Genomic DNA, 24,315 nt, shown 5'->3' with positions numbered 1-24,315 from the left:
ATAGCATCAGTGATCAAAACATGATGTAGCTAATAATGCTTATTGCATCTAAACATAATTAACTTTTGCTGGGATGACTCAGTGGCAGAATTGATTAGCTGAATAAAATAATTATATTCATAATGATGTCATTGTATGCAATTGCCCTTGTCCTAGGTCTATATAATGCAATGATTCTGTCAAGTTATGCTATAATATTTTCAAGATGAAGTTAGTGGTTTCTGTCCTCTTTTTACTTATTTTCTTTGCATTTGATAATGTCTTTGCTGAGAAGTGCAGCAAGACTCCTTTGACTATCAGGAAAGACTTTATCTCTAACTGCAGAGACCTCAACTTGGGTTTGATACATTGCCTTGTGGCCTGGTTTGCATTTAAAGGTGCCTTTAGTGGACGGGATCCAGCAACTGTTGCAGCAGAGTCAGTTGTTAAAATTTAAACTTGCATTATCATTATTTCATCATTTTAGGCACTATCAGCCATACTTTATGGTACTCCCCATGCAAGCCAAGGAAGATCAGTCTCTATTCTGGTCTGGGACTTATTCCATTGTTGAGGTTGTGAGCACTCAGCCTAATCCTGCAGGAGCTGTTGTCTATTCTTCTACAAATGAGCCTTCATCAGCTATCATTAATGATCTGGGATATGGAGTTAACTGGTGTGGTGTTGAAGGAGGTAAATAAAATAAACCTTTTGCATGTTACACATAAATTTATCAAATCCACAGGTGGTATAGATTATGTTAACGAGTGTCTCTGCAGTGTCTCTGGTAACTTTTGGGAACGCTTCTCCATTGATTTTGCAAAAGCATCTCGTGGCAGTGCATACTGGCTTGGAGATGGGGAACGAGATGGAGGAGCCTTTAGCAATTCATCTTATTTTTCTACTGTCGAATTGCCAAATATGAATGCTAACGAGGTCGTGGCTATTGTTGTCCACAAAAAAGGAAAAGGTGAATCCTACGAATGTGAACTGGGTCTCAAAAAAATTTTAATTGGGTACTACAGAAAATGTAATATTTACTATAGTGTTTGTGGCACCTGCACTATGATTGAGTCTGTATTTATGTTTGATATGTCTGCTTGTGTGATACTATTACTATAATTATTGTTCATGTGAAACACGAGTAGTACATACACACACACACACACTCTTTATTTTTTGTCTCTACAAATTTTTTAGGAGAGAGTTGTTCAGAAGGTAGCATGAATGTATTGCGTAGTAGAGTCATGGAAAGGTCCATTGAATATGACTGTTACGATGTGTATGGAGATATCAATCAAACTAACGCTATTGCTGCCTGTGTCTCTGCAATTATCAGTGACATTCAAAAAGGTATATGCATGATCTATTGCATTCTATTTTGATTTTTTACAAAAGGTACAAGGCCTAAGGACCATGAAGTGGATTGTGGTGAGTTCTGTACATATGCACATTTATGAATGATTGGTCTTCTTAGGTCCTTCTATTCCTGCTTAGTACAGCAAAGATTATTGATGGCGTCTTTATTAATTTTGCTATTAATTTGCCAATATTTGCTAACAAATAATAATTAATAAAAACTATAATAATAATAATAATAATAATATTAATAATAATAGCATATCAAAGAGAAACTAAAAATTATAAAAATTGTGAGTCATTCTCTATATTTTTGTATCCATGAATGCGTCATCTTCTGGTAGGGGGGTAAGAGGAGGAGGGGGAGGACTGGGTGAATAACTAACTACTGAAGTGTCACGTGATATGTCTTGTGTTGAGGGCAATGGGACAATATCATCATTGGGGGGCACATCCTGTTCAGGACCCGGTGGAGGGGGGCCTAAAATACTTTCAGGAGATAGATCAATCTTTGATAGTCTTGCAATGTGCTAGAAAATAAAATAAGAATAGTAAACATAACTAATAATAACAAAAAAAATTTCATACTGTATCTTGCAGTGGTATATCTCCTTCATCAAAGCTCTGGTCGAGCAGGGCCACTTTGGATGGAGAGTAAGACTTCATTCGTGTGGAGGAATGGCCAGCTTGGGTCTGATAATGCTCAGGACTGCTCTTCAATGTATCATTATAATTAGGAGAAGGCTAGTAGGAAAGAGAGCATTTTGAAGTTAGATACATTGCAATGTTGGTTCTTACTGTTAGTCTGGATCCACCATATATTGGGCCACAACTAGCTCTCACAGTCCCGTCGTCACGAACAGGTGAGGTCTGTCTCGACTCTCCACTCAATATATCATACTTCTCTGTCACTCCTCTGTTCTTTGGTCTTATAAAGCACAAGAGGACCAGAAATCCAACGAAACAAATGATGAGTGCAAGTATCACCATCCCAATAATGAAAGGGAGCCTCTCGTAGACTGGAGTATCATCAGTGGGAGGATCAGTACCGCTTACTGTTGGAGTTGTACTGGTTGTTGCTGTAGTGGCAGTTGAAGAAGCTATTGGATATAATAAATGTACAATAATAGTATGTGTAGTCAGTCAAGACTAACCAGTATTGAGTCCTGGTATTAGGAGAGGAAGCGATGGGCTTGTTACTTCACCTCTTGCTGTCACTGCTTTAACTGAAAACTGCAACACTAAATATGCAAAAATGATATTGAAGCTAATATTCCCAATGGTTACATTATTATTAGCATTTATGCATGATTATTAGTTGTGCTATAGCAATTAGCAAAATGCTATTATTGAGGATTACTTCTTTCCACAGGTTGGTTTCCAAATACAGCGTATGTTTGGGTTCCCTGGAGGAGGAAGAACCCATCCCTAATGACAATGAAGTGAGTGAGAACAGAGTTGAGTCTAAACGTGCTGGCCCAGTTGAGAGCAACAGATTGATTGTGAGAATAGATAGTAAAGGAAACAGTACTAATAGCCTCAGGCACTGAAAGAGAGAAAAAGAAATAAAAGATAAAGCAAGAGAAAGAAGTAAAGTAAATTCTTATTACGCATGATTGCTTACAGTCGTCAAGTGTTGTGGCAGTATCAGAGGCAGTTGAGTTAACTCTTCCTACGCTGTTCTCTGCTTGCAGTATGAACTGATATGTGCTGAGTGGGAGGGGATGAGGAGGACCAGTGAACTCGTAGGAGAGTTGAGAGGTAGAGACAAGGAACTGATAGTCTGTCTCAGAGCAGGTGGTAGCCACTGGATAGACTTGTGGCTGAGGGCAAGGTAACTTGAACCAAAGGGAATAACTGCAATATAAAATAATAATAAACAATAAATGAACACAGAGTGTGGATTATATAATTCATATTTTACCTAGTAATCTCTCCATTAGGATTAACAGGGCTAGACCAGTCCAACCTAATGCTAGTTGAACCCGTTACAGTTGGAACAGGAGGAGCAAGACCAGTGGGCACGTCTTCCTCAGTCCTCACGCTGATACTAGCACTTGAAGTGCACCCTGCACTAGTACATGAATCAATGTACATGCTGTAAGATGTGTATGGACTGAGATCTGATACAACAAAATAAACTGTCTCTGATTGCGAGGATGGTAGCACAGTCATTGAGGAGAAGCTAGTGCTGTGGAGAATATACTGGGTAATGAGTCCATTGGGTTTTGATGGAGGATTTATCGAGACAGAAATCATACTAAATGTTTTATTAACGAGGACAGGAGCAGAGACACCCTCTGGAGGTGCATCAGGTAATGTCACATCTACATAATCACTGGTAATGCTCCCGATTGAGTTAGCTACACTCACACGATACTGAAAGGTGAGAGCTGGCTCAAGTATTTCGTCTTCGTCCAAGAATTGCTGAGTCGTTGGTGAGAGATGTGTAGCAATACTAATGACTGTCCCATAAAAATTAACCCCAAGGACTTGCCGTCTTTGTATAGAGTACAAGGTAATGACCCCATTAGGTGACGTGGGAGGGTCCCATGTGACCAACACAGTCTCATTATCAAAGGCTAGCAAGGTGGGGCCGTTCTGACCAATGGGTGCGGCCTCACGTGTCGTCTCGTTACTATAAGCACTAGAACCACATGTAGTTGTACATGCTTCAATTCTAAACCGATACAAGGTATATACAGATAGGCCAGTTACCAGATGACTCATTCCAGTGCTGTTATAAGCAACCACTTCAGTATCTCCCTCCATTAAGTACAGTATGTATCTCTGTATGACTCCATTAGGAGTTGATGGAGAAGTCCAACTGGCTAATATAGCAGTTGAGCTTACGGCTGATACAGTGGGTGGAGCTATGCCTGTGGGTGTGTCAGAAGGCATGGTAATAAAACTCAACGAGCTCCTATCGCCTCCTCCAATACTAGTGAAGGCTTGAATGTCGTACGAGTACACTTGATTGGGTAGGAGGGGAGAGTCAGTAAACGAGAGACTATTACCGTCAAAAACAACAGACTCATTGCGACGTAGGATATATCTTATAATGACGCCATTAGGAACTGCAGGAGGAGACCAAACGATTGATACTGATGTAGGACTCAGAGGAGAGGGGACGGGGCTAGCTATAAGGAATGGTATGGACTCTAGTGTCTGTACAGTCCTTGGGCCAACACTAGTACAACCAATTACAGTACATGCTTGTACTGATACAGTGTAATTGGTGAATGGTTGGAGATTAGTGAATCTCTGAGTGGTAGAAGTAGTTGGTATGGTTATATTGATAGGTGAGGTAATACTAGCAATGTATGTGGTGATAATACCATTGGGGTATGCTGGTGCCTCCCAGCTAACAGATATGACGGAGTTTGATATTGCACTCAATACTAGGACAGTGAATCCTTCGGGTATTGCTTCATCAGTGACATTAAAGGCCGAGGAGCTGTTAGCACAACCTATAACAGTGCAAGCCTCCACTGTGTAATTATACATTGTATAAGGGCTAAGACCAGTGTCTGTGAAAAACCTATTGAGTCCAGAGTATGCTTCAGTAGCGACAAGAGAAGGGCTGGCCCGATATACATTATAGACTGATATTACTCCATTAGGATAGTCTGGTCTATCCCAGGACACTCTAATGTCACTAGTGCCTAGTACAATGACACTTGGTCCAGTGACACCCTCTGGTATATCCTCAAGTGATTGTATGTACACAAATGAGCTGATGGATGAACCAGCAGAGTTATTAGCTCTAATAGCATACTGGTAACCAGTGTAAGGAGATAGACTGCTGTCAGTATATACTCGTGAAGCTACATTATTAGTATTGTATACCAGGAGTGCATTACCAGTACCATTAACTTGTTGTAGTTCATTGACTTGCATTCTGAATACTTCATAGGATCTTATGATACCATTGGTCTGCAGGGGCTGGCCCCAACTGAGTCTGACTGATCTTGAGGTAAGTGACGTGAAAGAGGGAGCGGGTTGACCCACAGGTGCACTCTCTGCTGTCGTAAAACCTTGAGTGGGGCCTCTTGTGCAACCAGCTGATGTGCAAGCCTCCAATTGTATAGAGTAACCAGTGAAAGACTTTAAACGAGTGATGGTATAATAAGAGACGACTCCACGATACTCTTCAGAGCCATTCAAGAAGAGAGCATACTGTCTGATGACACCATTAGGATTGAGAGGAGGCAACCAAGTCAATGTCAGGGACTCACTAGTCCTCGTCACGAGAGAAATCAGTTGAAGGTTCTCAGGAGCTGCCTCTGACGTGATCACTACCTCAATGGTGCTATTCTGACTACCAGCACTGTTCATTGCTCTTATCTTGAAATCATACGGAGTATAAGGCTGTAGACCAGTGACTACAGTCTCGGTAGTATCTCCAGTAAGAGTATCGGCCAGCATGAAACTACCTATCAATTGTCTATAAAACACCTGATACTGGGTTATTATGCCATTAGGATAAAGGGGAGCCTCCCAATTGACAGTGACATTGTACGGGAACACTGCGGAGAACGTAGGAGCAGTGACATTAGCCGGGAGAGCTTCAAGTGTTGTCACCTCTGCCCATGAGCTAAGGGAGGAACCGGCATCATTAACAACAACAAGCTGATACTCGTAACGTGTAAAAGGAGAGAGACCCTGATTAGTGACAGTAAAGACATTAGGACCACCGGCATACGCAATTAAAACAGCTAGAGGATTCTCAGCTAGTCTCCGTCTAATCCTATAGAACCTTATGATACCGTTAGGGGACGATGGTGCCGACCACGAGACCATTATACTGCTATCCGATAGAGACTGGACAGTCGGTGCTACCAGTCCACTAGGCACGGACTGCAGTGTAGTGTTACTGACAGATGGACTGCTACCACAATCTCCCTGTACAGTGCAGACCTCAACACGTATCGAGTATGTTGTAAAAGGAGACAGACCAGTTACTGTGTGATTGAATGATGATCCATTGAATACAGGATTGCCATTCACATACACAAGATACGACGATATTATACCATTTGCTTTCTCAGGCTCGGCCCACTCCACGTATATGGCTGAGCTACTGATGACTCTTGTATTTGGAGACTTTATACCAGTTGGACTTGAAGTTGGCGTAGTGATTGTGATGGGTTGACTGGTGGTTCCACCAGCACTATTAACAGCCTCTAGTGTGTACGAGTATGAAACTCCACCTACAAGATTAGTATCAGTATAACTGAGAGCTAATCCACTAAACACTAAATCCCCGTCACGTCTTAAGACGTAATTTAATATGATACCGTTGGCATGAGTGGGTGGAGACCAGGACATTTCAATTTGATCAAACGAGAGAGCATTAATCATCATTATAGACACACCCACAGGAAGAGACTCGTCAGTTAGTGTAGATACGACTTCACTAATTGTACAACCGGCGATGTTACATGCACTAACATATAAGGAATAGTTAGTGAAAGGAAGAAGACCAGTGACGTTATAACTGGTTAGGGTTGTATTGACTATCAACGAATCATCAGAATAATACACTTCATAATGGACGCTAGCAGCATTGAGATCGCTAGGAGGCAACCAAGAGAGAAGGAAAGAATCTGAGGCTGTCTCTAATATTACTGGATCATCAAAACCAGTAGGTGGAGCCTCGAGAGTCCTACCAGTGGAGACGGAACTGTTAGTACACCCAGGACTAGTACAAGCTTGTACAGTGAATGAATATAGGGAATATGGATCAAGAGAAGAGGCAGCGTAAGAGAGGGACAGAGAGGGCCCAAACTCAAGCACACCATCAATAAAAAGAGAATAAGAAGTAATGACGCCGTTAGACTCAGGGGGAGCTACCCACGTTACTAGCAGCTCACTGGATGATACTGGACTCACTGTTGGAGCAAGAACAAAGGAAGGAGGAGCTTCATCGGTAGTGACTGTAGTGAACCCACTAGTAGTACTCCCTCCTCCGTTGACTGCTGTTATGGAGAAACCATACTGAGTGGCAGGAGTCAGGCCAGTTGCAGTATAATTGATCGATTGTCTGTCTTCAGTAACTAGGAGTGTACTATTGTAACAAGTACCAGTGTTACCATTAGAACAAGGTACACTGATCCTCCGGTAGACTTGATACTCCGTCACTATACCATTCTCTTGTAGCGGGTGACCTACAGTAGAAGATTAGAAATAAAAATGAAATGCAATATCAAGTACATGTACATTGAGTCAAGAGTAGATAATGTGCTCTTGATTGTGTATACATGCAAGTTTGTATAACTTACTCCACGAAATGAAAGCAGAGTAAGGATCCAATACAGTAACAACTGGAGATGCAAAACCAACAGGAGCTATATAAGAAATAACAAAAGATAAACAAGGAACAATTTTTACACGTCATCTTCCATTACTTACCTGCTTCAAGAGTCCTGTTACTAGAGAGGCTGCTCTCATTGCAACCAAATGAAGTACAGACCTCAAGTTGTGCAGTGTAGACTGTGTATGGCTTTAAACCAGTCACTGTCACACTGCCTGGATATGACTGGTTATGTATAGCAACACTATTACTGTGTGAAAAAAGAGATGAAGAAGATAATGATAAAATAAATAAATGTCTACATAGAGCAATCTTACAGTATCACAGAGTATAGAATGATGTTTCCATTAGGTGTCTGAGGTTCATTAAAATAAATAATTAAACTGGTAGCATTGAGTGATATCACAATAGGAGGGATAACGCCAGCTGGTCCTATGAACAATAATAGTATAAATAAATAAAAGAGAATGAGTTCTAATTACTTCCATCCAATGTGGTTACACTGATGGTAGGCCCAGAGGTAGTGCCTTGTCCATTACTGGCATTGACCTGAAGGGAAGAAAGATGGAAGCATTAAAATGTCTCAATAAAATAAATAATGAAACTGACTGATATATAATAAAGTGTGCTGGCAGCCAGTCCAGTGATTGTATAACTTTCATCTTCAATGTCATCTACTGTCAGAGCCTCACCACCATCGCTATAATAAGTTAACGAGTAACCCTCTAATTGGCCCAATAGCAGATCAACACTCAAAGGAGACCATGAGACATGTATAGACGTTGCATTTAAAGGAATGGCGGTTGGGGTAGGACCAGTTAGCGGCTGCATAGCAGCTGCTGTTCTGAGAGGAGACGAATAATTACTAGGAGTGGATCCACCATTAGTAGCAGCAATGACACAATACTGGTAATAAGAGTAAGGAGATAACTCAAGATCAGTAAGGCTAGTTGATGGAGGAGACACCTGTGAGACTACAGTGCAGTTATTGCCCAAAGCACCATTAGTAACATAATCATTGCAACAGTTTGACTGGCCAGCTACCATTGCCTCAAATCCTAGCTCTGATCTAATGATCCTGTATTCAATAAGCACTCCATTAGGCTGAGCAGGCTCCATCCAAGTAACAGAAATTGAGTATTCATCACCGACAAGGCTAGTGGATGGAGGGAGTACTTCTGTCGGAGGGGCCTCAAGTGTGAGGGCAGCAGCAGAAGGACCAGTAGCACAGTCAATACCATTACAAGCCATTACAGTGTATGAGTAGTTAGTATAAGGAGTGAGTGATGTATCAGTGTAATTTATGACTGATACATCATTGACTGATATTGTAAAGGTATGCTGTAGTGATAGTCCCCATTGTCTGGTTACACGGTATTCATTGATGACACCATTAGGAGTGCCTGGTGGGTAGATTGTTAGGAGAATAGAGGACGAGGAGAGAGGCTCAAGATCAGGAGCTGGGACATTCTCAGGAACTAAAAAAGGCAATAAACAAATAAAGTATAAATTAATATATGACTGTACATGTACAGGTTTTAATAGAGCATACTACTAACCTGCTTCAGCAGTAGTGACTGTTCTTGGCTGACTAGCAGTTGAGCCAGCATTATTAGTAGCCTCAATATAATACTGGTATCTTGTATACGGCATAACATCAGAGTCCTCATAATAGAATGTCTCATTAAACTCCACAGTGGCCAGTGAAGAGAACGATGAGTTGAGCAATGCTTTGTATATTGTGTACTCATTAATGACTCCATTAGGCTGACCTGGCTCACTCCATCTAATTATAACAAAACCTGTTGTGGTGGCTACCAGCGTAGGAGGAGGGACATCCAGTGGAGCTAAAGGAAGCAAAAAAGAAATAAAATGGATGTGATAAGTACAGTATTTGTTTTACCTGCTTCACCAGTAATGTCTTCAAAGAAAGGACTGTCAATACAGCCAGCACTGTTACATGCAGTGACACTGAAATTATATACTGTATACGGGCTCAATTGAGTTATATTGTAGACCAATTGGGTTTCACTGTTGACGAATAGAGTATCTACTGTCTCTGATCCACTGAGCTCTATAGTGTAGTTGAGTATGCGTCCATTAGGACTAGTGGGTGGATCCCAAGATATGTATAGTGAATATGGAGTCTTTGATAGAACAGTGGGATGATCAAACTCAGCTGGAGCTATATGAGAAAAAGAGTTGGAAATTAATGCTAAAAAGGCATACACAAATATTTGTACAGCAGTCAGACTGTATAGTTTAACCCACAGAGTTTTGGTGCAGTAGGCATGCTGTTTAGCTTGTAACGGCAAGAGTACATAATGTACTCTTGGTAATGGTCATTGGCCAAATTTCACCAAAAATGACTAGGAGAGAATTCTCCATTTTTATAATATTTTCTTATGCATATACATGTTCTTAGGCTGTGTATCAAGTTTGAGCTGATTCTGATCATATTTGGATTTTTTATGAATTTTTAAAGTTACTCAAAAATCGAGCTAAAGTCCCTGTACTATAGTACAGGGTCGTTGGCCAAATTTCACCAAAAATGACTAGGAGAGAATTCCCCATTTTTATGATTTTTTTCTTATACATATACATGTTCTTATGCCTTGTATCAAGTTTGAGCTAACTCCGATCATATTTGGATTTTTTATGAATTTTTAAAGTTGCTCAAAAATCGAGCTAAAGTTGCTACAAATGTATTGTAGTACTTGTCAACTCATTAAGCATACCACTTAGCTTACTTAGCATGCTTTGTGGGAAAACTTGGCTCAAAAAGGGGATAGCAATTGTTATTTCATATGATTATAAACAATAATTCAATCAAGAAATACAAACCTATTTCTCCAGTGAGGATGATACTGATATCACTCAAATTGCTGCCCCCAATGGTATTATTAGACTGTATGCTAACACTGTAGTTAGTGAATGGTAATAAATCACTGATATCAGCAGTGAGACTATCAGAGGATGGGTATGTGTTTGATAGTGTAGAACCACCAGATAAAGGTGTGAGTATCAGTGTATAGTTAGTTAATAGTCCATTGGGATAAAGAGGAGGCGACCACGAGACCCTGATAGTTGTTGGAGAAATGAGAGAAAGAGACGGAGGGCCTTGATTCTCGGGCACTATAAAAACAAATATACATAAATAATTTATGAACTACAGCAAATAATGATAATAAAATCATCATAATAATGGTATTACTGACCTGCTGATTCAGTGGTAACATTGACAGCATCCCCAATTAGATCACCAGCAACATTAACAATAACAACCACCAGGTCATACTCAGTAAAAGGAAGGAGATCCGATACAACAACACTCTCTCCAATCATAGTGCTATTGAAAACCAAACGAGTCTCATAAGAACTCTGATGCTCCACAGAATCCAATCGAAACTCTCCAGTTACATTCAGACCATAGTACACAAGACCATTAGGACTGCTCACTTCGCTAATGAGAACTGTAAAAGAATTAGAAGTAACTGAAGTTATTGTAGGAGGATTAAAGCCTTCTGGAGGTGCCTCGGGTGTAGTTTGATAGACTCTACTGCTCTCACTGCAGCCTTTGGCAGTGCATGCTTGTATTGATACCTCATACTGTGTATAAGGTTGAAGATCATTTAAAGTATATTGAAACTGAAGCCCAGAGAATACAGGATCTCTGTCTAACAATAACGTGTAATTGATTATGTTCCCATTTGGCTGTAAAGGTTCTTGCCATGAGACATTAAGAGAGCGAGCACTAAGGACAGTCACAATAGGTGGACGTATCTGATCAGGTACGTCTTCAAGTGTCAATACACTGGAGACATTGCTACTGACAGATCCAGCAATGTTATGAGCAGTCACTTTGTAGCTATAAACAGTATTGGGAGACAAGCCTGTAAGAGTAGCTCGAGTATCAGTGCCATTAAATAATACACTGTTATCAGACGTCAGCACTAAAGTATAATAGAGTATGATTCCATTGGGATAAAGGGGAGGTTCCCACGTTGCTTCAATGCTGGTCGGACTAAGAGCTGTAAGAGAAGGCGCGGTTAGTCCAGCAGGAGCTGAACTGAGGGTCATAGCAGTGCCAATGTCAGAGCTATTGGCACAACCTACAGCAGTACAAGCCTCTAGTTGAAGAGTGTAGTTAGTGAATGGAGAGAGGTTGCTAGCTATGATAGTTTCCTGAGAGGGAGGGAATGATAGGACAAGATCATTACCGACATAGATCCTGTACAGTATGATGATTCCGTTTGGTTGTGTAGGAGGGGATACACTGAATTGGAATGAGGTAGAACTATAAACAGTGACTACTGGAGGTAGAACACCATCTGGTACTAAAGATTAAGAAAAAAGAGAGAGAAGCAAAATATTAGAGAGCATTAATTAATTTGCACTAGTTAATTAGGACATAGATTAATAGGGTGGGTGAGAATTGTGTGTATTTCTTAACTTTATACATGCATTATTGCACTAAAGTATTGAGGGCCTTGAGGCCCCAAACAAAAATCAAAATATTCTTTTTTGACAGTTTTCTGCATTGGGCTTGTAAAAGTATGTACTATAGCTAACTAGTCTAAACTTACCATCCTCAAGTGTGTGTCCATATGCAACTGGGCCAGTGTAGGAGCCAAAATCAGTGAAGGCTGTGAGTGCGAGGGAGTAATTGGTAGCTGGGGATAATCCTGTTATGACTGCTTCTAGCGTCTGATTGGGAGCAATAATGTTAACTGTGACCATAGACGGGCTGTTCCTTTTCTTCCTATTTATAGACTGGGGGATAGGTGATGCCGTGATGTCATAGCGAATGAGGAGTCCGTTTGGAGTGCTGGGCCTCTCCCATGCAACTGAAAGTGTCGAAGAAGATCTCTCTGCCTCTTTCACAGCAGGGGAGGGTACACCTTGTGGAGCTATATCAATGAATCAGATATAAAAAGATTTGTTATTTCAACCTCAAGCATGTAAGCATCCCATATGGTCTAGCGGTTAGGATTCCTGGTTTTCACCCAGGCGGCCCGGGTTCGACTCCCGGTATGGGAACTTATAATTTTTTTTCTTTTTTTTTTTGCAAGCAATTTTACATAAAGATGACTTTCTTTTTTTGCTGTTAAGTTTTAAAATCTAACACAATCCTTTTGCTACTAATATTTTTACAGTATAAACTTTAAAAATTTTTACCTGATCCTTCTGATACAACAGCAACCCAGCCACTGAAAGAATTCCCAGCAGAATTACCAACACTAACTTGATAAATGTACTCTATACAGAAAAATGAAGCATACACTTACATGTATATATTCAATTGCTTATTATGTCTTACCAGTAAAAGCATTGATAGTCGAATCATTGAATTCAGTAGACTCAGCAGACCTGGTGAAGACTACAGTATCTTGTTCACAAGAAGGCATTACAGAGCCAGTAGAATACTCACAACCCAAAAAACTAGTATCTTTCTGGCTTTCAAAATCATTCAAGTTAATGGAATTATCATTAAATATGACATTTCTTAAGCAGCCACTGAAAAGGTAGAGAGGATCACTGGTTACTCTGCTAGTGTACACGCTATAAGCAGCTGACGGTATGGAGACACCACCTACATATAAATGGGAAGATAGATCAAGACTGAGACTTGGGAACGCTTTTGAGACAAGGACACCGTCAATATTCATGATAACTCCATCAGACTCTTTAGATAACTGAATAGTATGCCACCGTCCATTGCAGAGCTCCTGTGGAAGAGAGATTCCATCTGTTGATGCCATAATCTCACTCATTCCTGTTCCCTTAAGTCTTAGCACAACATCAGAGCTCTTTAGCTCGATTACTATGTGACTGTCAACTCCATAGGCAAATAGCAATAGCCCAGATGTGGATCTTGTCCTGAATGACAGAGAGAGAGTGAATGAAGAGGACCCAGGTGAAGCAAGGCCAGTTGTAGCAAGGAAGCCACTGCCAGTGAATGAAACTGGTCCTTCCTCTATATTAATAGGGCAGCCGGAAGAGCTTACACCAGTGCCGCCTATTTGCTCAGTAAAGTCTAGAATATTCTCAGAATTTGTTGTTGCAACCTTCACTCCATGAAGACAGCCAATGAAGCTACTCCCATCAAGAGTAGCATTAGGATTCAGTTGGCCATTAATAGAGGTAAGTGCTGCATTACTGGGTACTCCTCCAATGTAAAACACTTGTGGCTGTCCAAGGAAAGTGTGTGAGCCAATGGAGTCACCAGAGCTAGTGTATGTATCATCCAGTGTTATAGCACCACTCCTACCGGTCCTCCTTGCAACTAGCTTGTGCCACTGTCCATCATTGAATGTGATATTTTCGTTTATCCTTATGGCAGCCGGACCTGTTCCCATATCAAACACAAACCAGGGAACTCCCCCTCGGAGCTCAATGGCCAATATGTCAGACTTGGCTGCATCAATGGAATATGCGAGGAGTCCATTTGGTTGACTGGTCTTAAACATCATTGTAATGATTGTTGAGGCACCTGAAAGGCCATCAAAATTAGGAGAGAACTCTGAATAGCCAGTCCCATGGAAAGATATGCCAAGGTCTCTGTCAAGAGGAGAAGGAAGCAAACTGGGCCTTCTTCTGGTGATGTTATATGCAATAATAGCACCATTAGGGACTGCAGGAGGACTCAGTGTTATACTTATAAACTCTCCTACTTCAATGACTAGTGGACTTAAACCCTGTGGTACTGTTTGAAAGAAAAGAGATAGATAATGTATTACATTATAAGTCAGCTATATACTTACCACTATCAAGTGTAGTGCTTGCTATTAAGTTACTGGACGTGCAGCCTGCACTGTTACACACAAGTATGTAGAATTGGTATTGAGTGAATGGAGAGAGTCCAGATACATTGTATGATCCTGGCTGTGTATCATTATGTAGACTTGAAGTGGATCCATTTGAGAATCTAATGAACAATTGATATTGTGTTATGTTCCCATTGGGAGTGGCTGGAGACTTCCAACTGATTTCTATCTCAGTAGAACTGAGAACAAATGCCACAGGATCTACAATATCTTCAGGTTCTAAAAAAGTAAAAATAATAATTGCAAAGGTGTTATGCTTGTAGCAATGCAACTGACCTTCTTCACTTGTTGTTCCCTCATTCCAATCACTCTGTGTTCCACCAGCACTAGTATAACTCAGTATACTGTACTGATAAGAAATGAATGGATCCAACCCACTAACAACCACTGATGTCATTAATGGAGGAGCAATGGTTCTGATCAGTACCCCATCATCAGAGAATGGAGAGACACGCTGACGGACCTCGTACCTAATAATGATTCCATTTGGCTGTGAGGGTGCATTCCAGGATACATTAAGACTTGTAGAATTTATTGCATTAATATTTGGAGGTGGTTGAAAATCAGGTGGAGCTTCTCCAGTTCTGACACTCACAGGATCACTAGTACCACAATTGGCTGATGTACAAGCCTCAAGTACAAATGAATTAAGACTATACGAGCCCAATCCATCAATTACAGCACTAAAATCTAATCCAGTGAACTGGTTCATTGGTGATTCCAATGTTTCACCATCCACTGCAGTAAGTATCAGTCTATATTCTATGATGACTCCATTACTGATGTTAGGTGCTTGCCATTGTGCTTGGACTGCTGTTGCATTCAGTACTACAAAGGAAGGCGGATTCACTTCTTGTGGAGCAGCTTGAAGTGTCTGGATAGTAAATCCAATGCTCCTAATAGAGTCAATAACATTAGAAGCTTCCACTTGATAGCTGTATGTAGTGTGAGGGGTGAGTCCAGTGTCATTGTAGTGTCTGGTTGATTCGGATAGTGTGGCAATTAGAGTATTGTTCCTGTATAGTTTGTACTGGTTGATGACCCCATTGGGTTGCTCAGGAGGACTCCAGGCTATGTCTATTGAGATTGACGTCCTTGATTGGAGTGTAGGTGGGTTTTGACCTTCAGGAGCTGCAAGAATAAAAATAATAATATTTTTAATGCTCGATATTAATCTTATCATTAATTTATTATACCTTTTGAGCATCCAAAAGGATTACCAGCTTGAAGGAGTTGATAGCCACTGCGACATGTATCACAGTTCATGCCAGTTACGAAAGACTTGCAGTGACACTCTCCATTGGTGACATTGCAAACTGAATCAAGACTACCAGTGGAATTACACTGACAATTTTGACAACTATTATGAAAAAATATAAATAAATAAATAAAGATATGATTTCTTACTTGGGAAAGCCATATTGACCAACCCCACAAGAGCTGCATGTTCTGCCACTAGTGAATCCATTGCAGTAGCACTGTCCATCATCATTACAGGTTGAATTAAGAGATCCTTGTTCACTGCAACCACAAGGCATACAAGTACCAGAGGATGACGAATTAGGAAAGAAACCATCTTGACATATATCACAACTCAGTCCAGTTGCATACGAGAGACAGGGACACTGGGAGGAGACCGGGTCACATTCAAGAGACTGGGTGTTACCCAATACGCAATCACAAGGACTGCATCCAAGGGAGTTTGATCCTTGGAGGTTAGTGTAGCCTGAGATACAAGTATCACATGCTCTTCCTTGCACATTCTCTTTACAAGAACATTGTCCATTGGTTTCATTGCATTGATTCAATTCCTCACTAATTGTTCCAGGAGGGTTACAGTCACAAGGTAGGCAAGACCCAGAGCTATTGTAGTATCCAGTAGAGCAGCTATCACAGAGGTCGCCAGTAAAGCCAGGCAAACAAGTACAGATTCCAGTAGAGCTGCAGGAGTTATTGACAGCTCCTGATACAAAGCAAGTGCAAGACTGACAGCCAGAGGAAGAGAAACTGTGAAACTCATCAAGACAAGTATCACAAGCAGGGCCAGTCACTCCTGGTTTGCAGCTGCACCTACCAGTTTCAGGGTTACAGGTAGATCCCTGTATTGATCCAGTTGCATTACAGGTGCAAGGAGAACAGCCATTGGGATCAGTACTGCTGAGACCTTGTGTACCATTAACGCATTGATCACACCTAAGTCCCTCGACGTTCAGTTTACACGAGCACTTCCCAGTGTTCTCATTGCACGAAATAGAACCACCAATTGTTCCTTTAAAAGAAATATAAATTGAATTTATGATAATATGTTGTGTAGAAAGTTGGAGCTGGGCCAAAGTACCAATGGGTTTTGCTTGTCACAGATTTCGTGACAATGGAACAAATGAGTTTTTGCTTGTCACAGATTTCGTGACAAACAATGAAATCACATTATTCCAACTGATTGATGTAATAGCAATAGTAATATCCAGTAATAGCAATCGTCATGCTTCTCAAATTCAATATTAGCTATAATTAGTGTGTGCTAATTGCTTACCATCAGTATTGCAATGGCATGACTGGCAGCCAGCAGTTAAATTAAAGAAGCCATCGGCACACTCATCGCAAGCCCTCCCTCTCACGTTATCTCTGCAAGGACACTGTCCAACCACTTCACCAGGTATCCCCTCGGCCTATTGATACAATAAATAAATGTATTATTTGTCAATGGATGTACACACAGGAGCCTATGAATAAACTATCATTCCCACTACATAATAATATATAAATAATATTTACGGCATATCTGACCCACAGAGAGAGCATGAATGCCATTAAAATCCTGTTGAGAACACAATCAATGAATAGCCAAATTGTATTTGGTACTTTTACAGGATTATTAGACACTTATAGCACTACTCCATACCTTTATACAGACAGGTCCAGTGGAACCAGTGGAGTGACAGTTACAAGGTGTACAAGGACTGCTATTGGACGGTGAGACTCCTGCCGGTCTGTAGTAACCGTCAGAGCAAGACTCACAATATCTGCCCTCTGGAAAGTAAGCACCATTAAATATAAGGAGTGGATAATGTAATGATGTAACCAATACCTGTATTATCTTGACAGTTGGTACAGACACCTCCACCTCCTGAATCAAAGCTATCAGGGAACGGATCAAGCGTTGCATTATAAACACAGGAGTTGGCATGATTGTTACAGTTGCATATTATGCAAGGATTTGCTTGAGTTGATATGCCTCTTCTCCACGGCTTGTTATTATATAAAGGCAGGCACTCGTTGCACTGTGCATTGGAGAGAAAGAGTAATAATAGCCATAGACTCACTATGATACTGCTTGAGATGTACTGTATGTACTTTCAAGTGTACTGTACTACTTACTCTATCCCCTTGTGTGTTATGGACACATTCACAAATTGATTGCAAGTCATTAGAGCATCTTGATGCATGTCCATAGCAAGCGCACCTAGCGACAGAAACAAAAAAATAATTCCCTTGTATTAATAATTATGAACAAACCTTGCTGCCACAGTTATCTCTACTATATCATAATAGCGATGACTGGCCGTCGTGTTATCGGTGAAGAAATCAAGGAGAGAGATCTGGAGGTGATCAGCCGTCACAAAATCCTGTAGCTCAGGATCGTTGTTAATATTACCAGGACGAACTTGAGGATTAAGGAATCTGAGTCGAACTGCGGCATCATTGATTGGAGTTCGACTAAAAATAAAAAATAGAAAAAAATAAAAATATGCACTTTTCACATTAAAACTTGCATAGTACCTTGAATATGAAGTAATACAATTAACGTCATCAGGATAGGTCAAAGGCTGGTCATTAGCAATGCCAAAATAAGAGGGACAGTCATCGGCCATGTACTGCATTGGTACGAAAGACTGTCCTCCATCAATTGACTTTTGTAATATGGCAGCTTTAGGGGCAGGAGCGCCGTAGGTGATAAAGACAAATATTAACTAAAAAATAAAAAATAATCCAGTATATCTATAATCAGTCTCTAACCTCATAGGCTGACGCTGAGCCTTGAACAAGGGACATAGTCATGTTAACCTCTCTCTCATCAATAGCCGAGATCCAACTAGTCACGTAAATATTATCGTTTGCATAGCCAGCCGGATGAGAGTTTGCATTGATACGAACAACGGAGCCACGCCCAGTCGTAACACCTATAAAGCAAGACATCGTTATTCGTTAGTAATGTAAAGTACATTTTAGAGTCACCTGTGTGTTGTATGCATCTGTCTAAGCTTAGGCTATTGATGACAGGATGTGAAGATGGGCAGCGACAGTCTGTACTCAAGTGCAGATATGGGAAATTATCAGTTACTAGTTCCTGTACTTCCCTATAATTAGAAACAAGACCACCGCAATGATTTACTATGCAAAGACACCAAACCTTTCAGTGAGAGCTTGAGAATAGAAATATACATCTTGCATGAGCCCATTAAAAGCCTGCATGCCTACAAAAATATAAAACGTAAGTTCCTTTTTATAAAAAGTGATAAATAATGATGATACAATAATAATCATAATGGAAGCTTTGTATGTACCTGGAGCTATTTGTCCTAGATATACAGTGTTAGTAGAATCAGTAATAGAGCTGACCAATCCAGTTGCATTAACAATGCTCCCATTGATATAGAATGCAAAGTCATTCTGATAGACAGTGACTGCTATGTGATGCCAGTAATCAGACGAGAGATCAACAGAATCAGTGACAGTCAGCGTTGAGTAGCCGGAGATGAGGGTGTTTGGATGATAGTTGAATGTCAGACTTGATTCCGTGATTGATATTGCATAAGTCCTATCAGTGCCATCTGATATTGATTTTGAGATAAGAGACCTAATATTAATAATAATAAAAAATATAGCAATGCATCAAAAATTAGGATTAATTACATACCCAGTGTTGCCAGAGTCTTGCTTTATCCATGATGCAAATGTAAACCCATTCCCTCCAAACTGGGAAATGTTTGACGAAGGTATTGAAATGAAAGAGTTGGCAAATTTGATGGCAGAGTCAGAGCCACTACGCCCTGATACGTCTGTTACTCCACTTCCATAGGTTCCTAGCATAGGGAGATCCTGGGGGACAGGTGAAGTGCTGGAGAATGTGCAAGTATCATTGCAGACTGAGCTCATGCAATTTGGCTCTATGGAGTCTTCAAGGCTAATAGCATATTGGCAGTATTCCTGCTCAGTAGTCACTCCGCAGGTTGAAGAGGCAGTGATGGGTTTGTTTAAAGAAATTGAAACTGCTTGGGGGAACTCAGCAATGGACTGAGACGAGACAGAGTGAAATAGTGCGACTAATAACAACGAACCAAGACCGTAGCCCAGTGCCATTGTGCAAAGTAAGGCACTGCAAGTCTCTTCCTAGCCAAAATCAGTCTTCTTTTACCTTTTAAACTCTTATTTGCAAAGAAAAACCTCTCGCCTTTACAGAGTGGTCTCGCCCCAAAGACAGCAACAGGGCGTAGCTGGGCTATAGCTGCAAACAAGTAGGGCGTGGCTCATTAGAAATTCGCAGCTAAAGAGTGGGTGGGTGCTTCATAGAAAAGTGGCCTGACATTTCATCTCACTGGTCACTGGAAGTCTGGAACAAATTTGAAAATGCCGAGAGAGAAGAAGCCGGTTGCTGTCGCCTCCAGGAGCAATGGTCACGTTCCAAACGGTACAACTGAGAAGATCACAGCCAAAAGCAAGAAGCCACAGCACAAAGAGACTTTTGACCAAGTCCCTCTTGATCGGGCCATCACAACGTACTTCAGCTACGCTCTTATGATCTTCTGGGGCTACATATGGGACGCCCTGAGACAAATAGGACTCATAAAAGACGGACACGGAGAGGCCACCTGCAAAGATGTAAGAAAATAGAGCGAGCGAGGAGAGGTGACCTGATCTGGGGTGACAAAAATTGAATTGATTAGCGCCATCATAATTATTTTGTTATAGAAAAAAACTTACCACAGTTTGCTATTTGAGCCTATTATGAAGTCCAAAACATACCATGTGCCAAAAAATTATTGTCATATCATAACTTGTGGTTAGATTTTTAAAATTTTTTACAGGATCTCTTCAAGTTAAAGATGGAATGGACCGGATTTTACACTCGTAACGTGTACAGGAGAATGAGAGACTGCTTCAATAGACCGGTCTGTGGAGTCCCTGGAGCTTATATTGATCTGGTGGACAGGAAGAGCGATGACTTTAACTGGACCTTCAAGTAAATGCAAAAGAGAGAGAGAGAGAGATCATGATAAAGAGGGTCAATGACTTGTTAGTATCATGTTACTATTAGATGTGATAACATTTTGTCAACGTGTCTCCTCTCTTAGAAACGTGGGCACAAAGACCAGATGCTTAAACCTTGGCTCCTATAATTACCTTGGTTTCGCCGAGGAGAAAGGCCCCTGTGCTGATGCAGCCATACAGTCGATACATGAATATGGAGCCGGGACAAACAGCTCAAGAGTCGACTTGGGTAATGATGGTTATATAAGAGGCAGTAACGCATTCTCTTTTATTGTTTATTTATGAGAGATTGTGTCAGCTTTGGTATATATTGTATGTTCAGCATAACCACTAGTGACACATTGTTATTCTTGTGTCTCTGATCTTTGGGCTCATGATTTTTAAAGAGGAGGAGAAGAGACAGGGTGATTCCTGAAATGAAAATGTTTTTTTAGTAATGCTATTATACATGTAATACTCATTGCACAAAGGCAATTATGTACTGTGGGTAAAGGAGAGAGATTTCATGTCAATCGTTTGTGTGTAGGGACACTACAATGTATACAGGATTTGGAGGAAAAAGTTGCAGAGTTTGTGAGGAAGGCAGCAGCAATAGTTTTTGGAATGGGATTCAGCACAAATTCAACTAACATACCAGCCCTTGTTGAAAAGGTATGGTGATGATAATGAGGATTAACCACAATTATATCATAGTTTATGCATGGAATGCTAATTGTTATTAGCTGGTTCTTTATTGAATAAAAGAGTCCTCTCTCTCTTTCACTATATCTCTCTTTCACTATATCTATAGGGATGCTTGATACTAAGTGATGCGCTGAATCATGCTTCAGTTGTTACAGGGGCTAAGCTCTCAGGAGCAACGATTAGAGTTTTCAAGCATAATGGTCAGCTCTTTTGTAATTTTATATTTATTACAAGACTTTTGCTATAGTAGGAGTAATGAACATACCTTTATATAGCATAATGACTTTAGTTATGAGGTGTTAATGATGTGTCTGTAGATACTCTATTAATAATTAGATTGACATGTTCTGTACATTATGATATATATATAAATGTGGTATGTGTGATACTCTGATTATCAAATTGGGAGAGAGGTTATATGCATCTCTGAATACACATATGCAGTTTGCCTTTATAATAAATAGTTTAAGTATTTTTCTAACCTTGTTCTCTTTCCTAAAGATATCGAGTCTCTTGAGTATCTATTGAGAGAAGCCATTGTCAAAGGACAACCAAGAACACACCGTCCATGGAAGAAAATACTAATCATTGTTGAAGGAATATACAGGTAAAATTAATAGATATATATTTTTTAATGGATGCTATATATAATTATTTTTTTATGTAGTATGGAAGGATCTGTGCCAAGGCTACACGAGATTATAGAACTAAAAAAGAAATACAAGGTATCCATAATGGCTAGCCCCTTTACTTGTTAAAGTGTCTGGTATAACGGATAAAAGTGTATCACATTGACACACATGTACATTGCATGCTATAATGCTAGACTCATCAGTCATACAGAAATATCATTATTGTATTTACTCTTGGTGTCTTTATTTACAACTTCTGCAGCCAATATTTACTGGCCCTTGTCACCTACATGTAGTTGCTACAAGTTATTGACTCAACTTTCTACGTATGGATATCAGAAATGAGAAATCTTTCATAGCTATTTTTGACAATTAATACCCTGTACTGCTTATAGTACAGGGTATTTTTCAGATTTTGGCATATTTTTAAAAGATCATTACTCAAAAAAGTTAAGTCGGAATCGGCTCAAACTTTGTACATAGCATAAGTACATCAATATGTATCAGAAAATGTAATAAAAATTGGAGGTGATTTCGGAGCCATTTTTTGGAAAAAACCATGGGCTATATAGTACAGGGTATTTTTCAGATTTTGGCATATTTTTAAAAATGGTCATTACTCAAAAAATTGAAGTCAGAATTGGCTCAAACTTTCTACATTGCATAAGTACATCAATATGCATTAAAAAAATTATAGAATTCTCTCCTAGTCATTTCATAAAGTACCCTAATTCATTACAAATTTAGCTAACGTACCCCTGCAAAAATATATGAATACAATTACTAAATACCAACAAAATGTATCATGCAATCTTTACAACTAGGCATACTTGTATCTTGATGAGGCTCATAGTATTGGAGCTATGGGTCCCACTGGTCGTGGAGTCACTGAGTACTTAGGTGTTGATCCTGCGGATGTCGATATAATGATGGGAACATTTACCAAGAGTTTCGGTGGATGCGGTGGCTATATTGCTGCTACTGAGGTGGGTCTTGATTAGAAATGAAATATTGCAAATAATTAAGTGTAACTTATCTGTAAGCAGGAGTCCACCCCTGGTGTAACTTGTCTTTATTTAAACTCGCATTATATTTGTCTTTAATTTTTCAATAGGACATCATTAATCATCTTCGTAGCCACTCCCATGCTGCTATATATGCATCAGCAATGAGTGCACCGGTTGCACTACAGATCCTAACATCAATGAAAATAATAATGGGAGAGGATGGAACCAATGAAGGTATGGGAGGGGCTTGAGTGGTGACAAACTGCATGTGCAAGTGAATGGATAGTGCCCATTTGATTTTTTTTATACCTTAATATTTTATTTTCTATTATTATTTTCTTTTATTAGGGCAAAAACGTGTCACTCAATTGATTGAAAATACCAGGTAAAATAATAATAGACAGGCTCAATCTTATTTAAATTTTTTAAACCTATACTTGTCCTTGCAGGTATTTCAGGAAACGCTTGAAGGAGATGAAGTTCACAGTATATGGTAATGATGACTCACCTGTTGTGCCCATCATTGTATATCAGCCAGGAAGAATACAGTGAGTCTTAATTAAAACAATTCAATAGTGTTACTTACTGTACATAATACCTAAAAATAATACCTTTATATTATGTACTCTTGGTATTACTTACTGTACATACTAAATATCTTTTATTTTAGAGCAATATCGAGGAAACTGCGTGAAAAGAAGATAGCCGTGGTGGGCGTGGGCTATCCAGCCACTTCAATAGTTGAAGGGAGAATAAGAATCTGCCTCTCGGCTGCACACACCAGGGAGATGCTGGACACTGTAAGTAGGTGTGGTTAATCCAAGTTTAGGTGTGGTTTCAAGTCAAGTATGCAGTTGCTTTGAAGCATAAATGATATTTCATGATCTTGATATTGATATGATATTGCATAAATGATAATTCCAGAATTAGTGCAGTTTATGTATAAGAACTTGTTAATAATACTTTGTGTGATGTGTGCTTACTTTTTGGACTGTTCTTTAGGTCTTGAAGGAGTTTGGTGATATTTGTTCGACTCTGTGGATGGGAAACGACACCGTTAAAGATAAAACGAGCTGAAAGTGGCCAAAAAATAAAGCTATAATAATAATAATAACAATAATAATAATAGTATAGTAATTACCTTGAGAATAGCGTTAATAACAAGCATTATTATGACATCAATTTTAAAATCCTTAGTATTATTGTGAACTCAACAAAACAATTATCTATCCACGTGGTAG

The 24,315-nt window shown here is 39.9% G+C and overlaps 3 protein-coding genes and 1 non-coding gene across 4 annotated transcripts; 3 read left to right on the top strand and 1 right to left on the bottom strand.

Annotated features, from left to right (window-relative positions):
• Nucleotides 1-205: 205 nt before the first annotated feature.
• LOC105312710 (ADP-ribosyl cyclase/cyclic ADP-ribose hydrolase 2-like) lies at nucleotides 206-1,564 on the top strand. The gene is made up of 6 exons (XM_011405570.2): nucleotides 206-417; nucleotides 467-672; nucleotides 725-949; nucleotides 1,180-1,332; nucleotides 1,378-1,410; nucleotides 1,457-1,564. The coding sequence occupies exons 1-6, from the start codon at nucleotides 206-208 to the stop codon at nucleotides 1,474-1,476; spliced, it is 849 nt and encodes a 282-aa protein (XP_011403872.1). The 3' UTR covers nucleotides 1,477-1,564.
• A 72-nt stretch (nucleotides 1,565-1,636) lies between these two features.
• On the bottom strand, nucleotides 1,637-19,994 carry LOC105312708 (usherin-like). The gene is made up of 34 exons (XM_011405568.2): nucleotides 19,400-19,994; nucleotides 19,047-19,339; nucleotides 18,893-18,956; nucleotides 18,718-18,839; nucleotides 18,499-18,662; nucleotides 18,262-18,452; nucleotides 17,998-18,198; nucleotides 17,860-17,944; nucleotides 17,570-17,762; nucleotides 17,384-17,511; nucleotides 17,015-17,150; nucleotides 15,889-16,750; nucleotides 15,678-15,841; nucleotides 14,758-15,612; nucleotides 14,419-14,700; nucleotides 12,975-14,360; nucleotides 12,833-12,913; nucleotides 12,241-12,564; nucleotides 10,873-11,991; nucleotides 10,499-10,789; nucleotides 9,558-9,839; nucleotides 9,214-9,501; nucleotides 8,264-9,132; nucleotides 8,137-8,203; nucleotides 7,972-8,086; nucleotides 7,753-7,904; nucleotides 7,623-7,688; nucleotides 3,263-7,508; nucleotides 2,963-3,195; nucleotides 2,699-2,884; nucleotides 2,493-2,579; nucleotides 2,137-2,438; nucleotides 1,927-2,082; nucleotides 1,637-1,868 (listed from the first exon to the last, which is right to left on the bottom strand). The coding sequence occupies exons 1-34, from the start codon at nucleotides 19,840-19,842 to the stop codon at nucleotides 1,644-1,646; spliced, it is 14,658 nt and encodes a 4,885-aa protein (XP_011403870.2). The 5' UTR covers nucleotides 19,843-19,994; the 3' UTR covers nucleotides 1,637-1,643.
• Trnae-uuc (transfer RNA glutamic acid (anticodon UUC)) lies at nucleotides 12,623-12,694 on the top strand. Its single transcript has one exon. It is a non-coding gene; the product is annotated as a tRNA-Glu (tRNA).
• A 51-nt stretch (nucleotides 19,995-20,045) lies between the features above and the next one.
• LOC100637959 (serine palmitoyltransferase 2-like) lies at nucleotides 20,046-24,270 on the top strand. The gene is made up of 13 exons (XM_003386463.3): nucleotides 20,046-20,361; nucleotides 20,568-20,722; nucleotides 20,835-20,980; nucleotides 21,278-21,402; nucleotides 21,542-21,635; nucleotides 21,937-22,042; nucleotides 22,103-22,160; nucleotides 22,892-23,053; nucleotides 23,182-23,308; nucleotides 23,423-23,459; nucleotides 23,524-23,622; nucleotides 23,745-23,874; nucleotides 24,077-24,270. The coding sequence occupies exons 1-13, from the start codon at nucleotides 20,110-20,112 to the stop codon at nucleotides 24,149-24,151; spliced, it is 1,566 nt and encodes a 521-aa protein (XP_003386511.1). The 5' UTR covers nucleotides 20,046-20,109; the 3' UTR covers nucleotides 24,152-24,270.
• Nucleotides 24,271-24,315: the final 45 nt, after the last annotated feature.

Source organism: Amphimedon queenslandica, unplaced genomic scaffold, assembly GCF_000090795.2.
Source record: "Amphimedon queenslandica unplaced genomic scaffold, v1.1 AMPQUscaffold_13416, whole genome shotgun sequence".
Classification (NCBI taxonomy): domain Eukaryota; kingdom Metazoa; phylum Porifera; class Demospongiae; order Haplosclerida; family Niphatidae; genus Amphimedon; species Amphimedon queenslandica.
Note: the sequence above shows the minus strand (reverse complement) of the source record. Positions and strands in the feature narration are given on the sequence as shown.